Source organism: Cervus elaphus, chromosome 9 (genome assembly GCF_910594005.1).
Source record: "Cervus elaphus chromosome 9, mCerEla1.1, whole genome shotgun sequence".
Taxonomy (NCBI): domain Eukaryota; kingdom Metazoa; phylum Chordata; class Mammalia; order Artiodactyla; family Cervidae; genus Cervus; species Cervus elaphus.
Genome location: NC_057823.1, coordinates 16,332,980 through 16,335,799, shown reverse-complemented (window position 1 = coordinate 16,335,799; position 2,820 = coordinate 16,332,980). Strand labels below are relative to the sequence as shown.

At 43.8% G+C, this 2,820-nt stretch overlaps 1 protein-coding gene across 1 annotated transcript; it reads right to left on the bottom strand.

The window, feature by feature from the left end:
• Window positions 1-1,182: 1,182 nt before the first annotated feature.
• On the bottom strand, window positions 1,183-2,121 carry LOC122700893 (olfactory receptor 7D4-like). Its single transcript, XM_043913923.1, has one exon. The coding sequence runs from the start codon at window positions 2,119-2,121 to the stop codon at window positions 1,183-1,185; it is 939 nt and encodes a 312-aa protein (XP_043769858.1).
• Window positions 2,122-2,820: the final 699 nt, after the last annotated feature.

Genomic DNA, 2,820 nt, shown 5'->3' with positions numbered 1-2,820 from the left:
GGGATCTTCCCAACACAGGGATCGAACCCAGGTCTCCCACTGTGCAGGCAGATTCTCTACCTTATGAGCCACCAGGGAAACCCCTATTTTACATATGGTAATATATATGTTCAGTGATTTGAGAACTCCACTGTTGTTTCTTGACTCTTCCTCCCTTGTCTCTCCATCCCCTCCCTTTCCTAATTAACAACTGTTTGGACCTGCCCTTGGAATTCAGGGAAGGTCTTGGAGTCTGAATGTGGCCTATTTCCTGTAATCAAAAAATTGTTGTTGTTGTTGCTTCATCCTAAGTCATGCCTGCCAGGAGCCTGCCAGGCTCCTCTGTCCAAGGGATTCCCCAGGCAAGAATACTGGAGTAGGTTGCCATTTCCTTCTCCAAGGGATCTTCCTGACCCAGGGTTCGAATCCATGTCTCCTGCCAATACAGGCTGATTCTTTACTGTCTGAACCACCAGGGAAGGCACTTCTTTTGCAAAGTGGGGTGAATAAGAGAAAATATCTCAAAGAAGTGTTTACAAGAAGATATAAAGTCACACATGTGAAGAAACAAGCACAATCCTGGTATGAGAAACTCTTTGTTACGTCTATTGTATGATTTGTATCCCATTTCTTTTGGAGATAACAAGTCCACAACCAAATGAATGTGAAGAACACCAAATTTAAGAGGCTAATTTGGGGACTAAGAGGTCAGCACTTGATAAAGTGCTCTAAATCTGAAGTTAGAAATTGTTAGAATGGCTACAAGAAAGCATGTAAAACCATGAGATTTTATGGACAGCGTATAATAAAAATGTCAAAAAAAATTTACTGACAACAATGCTGTGGAGAAACTAATACAAAAACAGAAGTGGGGACTTCTCTGGCAGCCCAGTGGTAAGACTTTCCCTTCCAGTGCAGGGGGTACTTCTTTGTTACCTGCTTAGGGAGCTAAGATCCCACATGCCTCATGGACAGAAAAACCAAACATAAAAGCAGAAGCAATGTTGTAACACATTCAATAAAGACTTTAAAAAATGGTCTCTGTCCACAAAAAAAAAAGTCTTAATAATCCAACAAAAGATGCTTTAGGAATAGAAGAAATGAACATGTCTTTTGAGGGAGAAAAGGAGCCAGGAGATTCAAATCTACAACATTTGTCTTTGGGGTTCACAATGTTCACTTAGTCCTGAGGTCAGTGACTCATCACAGACAGGGGGTTCCTAGACTCAGGAGCCTGGCCAGGGCCCCTTTCACATCCTTGTTCCTCAGGCTGTAGATGAAAGGGTTCAGCATCGGAGTGACTACAGTGTACATCACTGAGGCAATGGAGTGTCTCTGTGAAGGGTGGGTCACAGCAGAAGTGAGGTAAACCCCCAGGCCTGTCCCATAGAACAAGGAGACCACAGTGAGGTGAGACACGCAGGTGGAAAACGCTTTATACTTGCCCTCAGTGGAGGCCATCTTCAAAAAGGAGGAGACAATCTGAGAGTAAGAATAGAGGATCCCAGTCAGAGGAAACATACACAGCAGGACAGTCGCCACATACAAGCAGATGTTATTGATGAGGGTGTCCGAGCAGGCTGCCTTGAGAGTCTGAGTCAGTTCACAGAAGAAATGTGGAATTTCAGTTCCAGTACAGAAAGTCAGCCGCATCATCAGTAGCACATGAAACAGGGAGTTGAATAAAATGATAAGCCAACAGGTGAGAACCAGGAGACTACAGAAGTGGGGGTTCATGATGACCATGTAGTGCAGGGGTTGGCAGATGGCCACAAACCGGTCATAGGCCATCACGGTCAGGAGGAAATTGTCCATTCCAGCAAAAACCATAAAGAAATACACCTGAGTGAAGCAGCCTATGTAGGAGATGTCTTTTCTCTGTGTCTGAATATTCACTAGCATCCTCGGGACAGTGGTGGAGACAAAGCAGATGTCAACAAAGGACAGGTGGGAGAGGAAGAAGTACATGGGGGTGTGGAGGTGGGAGTCAGTGCTGATGGCCAGGATGATGAGCAGGTTCCCCAGCATGGCAACCAGGAACATGGACAGGAACACTCCAAAGAGAAGGGGCTGCAGTTCTGGATCATCTGAGAGGCCCAGGAGGAGGAACTGTGATACTCCTGTCTGGTTTCCTGCTCCCATGTAGCTGGTGTGTCTGCTGGGGAAGGAGGCAAAAGCAACATTCAATGAATAGTCAACTGGCACCTCAGCTAGTCATCACTTTTCTTTCAGAATGAAGTATAGTTGATTTGGGGGACTTCCCTGGTAACTCAGATGGTAAAGAAACTGCCTGCAATGCAAGAGACTCCAGCTTGATTCTTGGGCTGGGAAAATCCCCTGGAGAAGGGATAGGCTACCCACTCCAGTACCTTGGGCTTCCCTGGTGGTCATTCAGTAAAGAATCCACCTGCAATGGAATCCCCACACAGAGGAGCCTGGTGGGCTGCAGTCCCCGGGGTCAAAAAGAGTCAGACACGACTGAGTGACTCATCACAGCACAGCACAGTTGATTTATAATATTGTGCTAGTTTCAGCTGTATAACAAAGTAATTCAGTTATATATACTTTTTTAGATTATTTTCTATTATGATTTATTATAAGATATTATAATATAGTTCACTCTGCTATACAGTAAATCCTTCTTGTTTATTTATTTTATGTTTAGTAGTTTGTATCTGTTAATCCCATACTCTTAGTTTACTCTCCTCCCACTCCCTTCCCCCTTAGGTAACTATCAGTTTGTTTTCCATGTCTGTGAATCTGTTTCTGATTTGTATATAGATGCATTTGTATTATTTTTTTCAGTTCTATATATAAGTGACATCATATAATATTTGTCTT

What these genes read in the sequence shown, in the direction of transcription:
- LOC122700893 (XM_043913923.1), bottom strand. Translation starts at nt 2,121, where the DNA reads ATGGGAGCAGGAAACCAGACAGGAGTATCACAGTTCCTCCTCCTGGGC.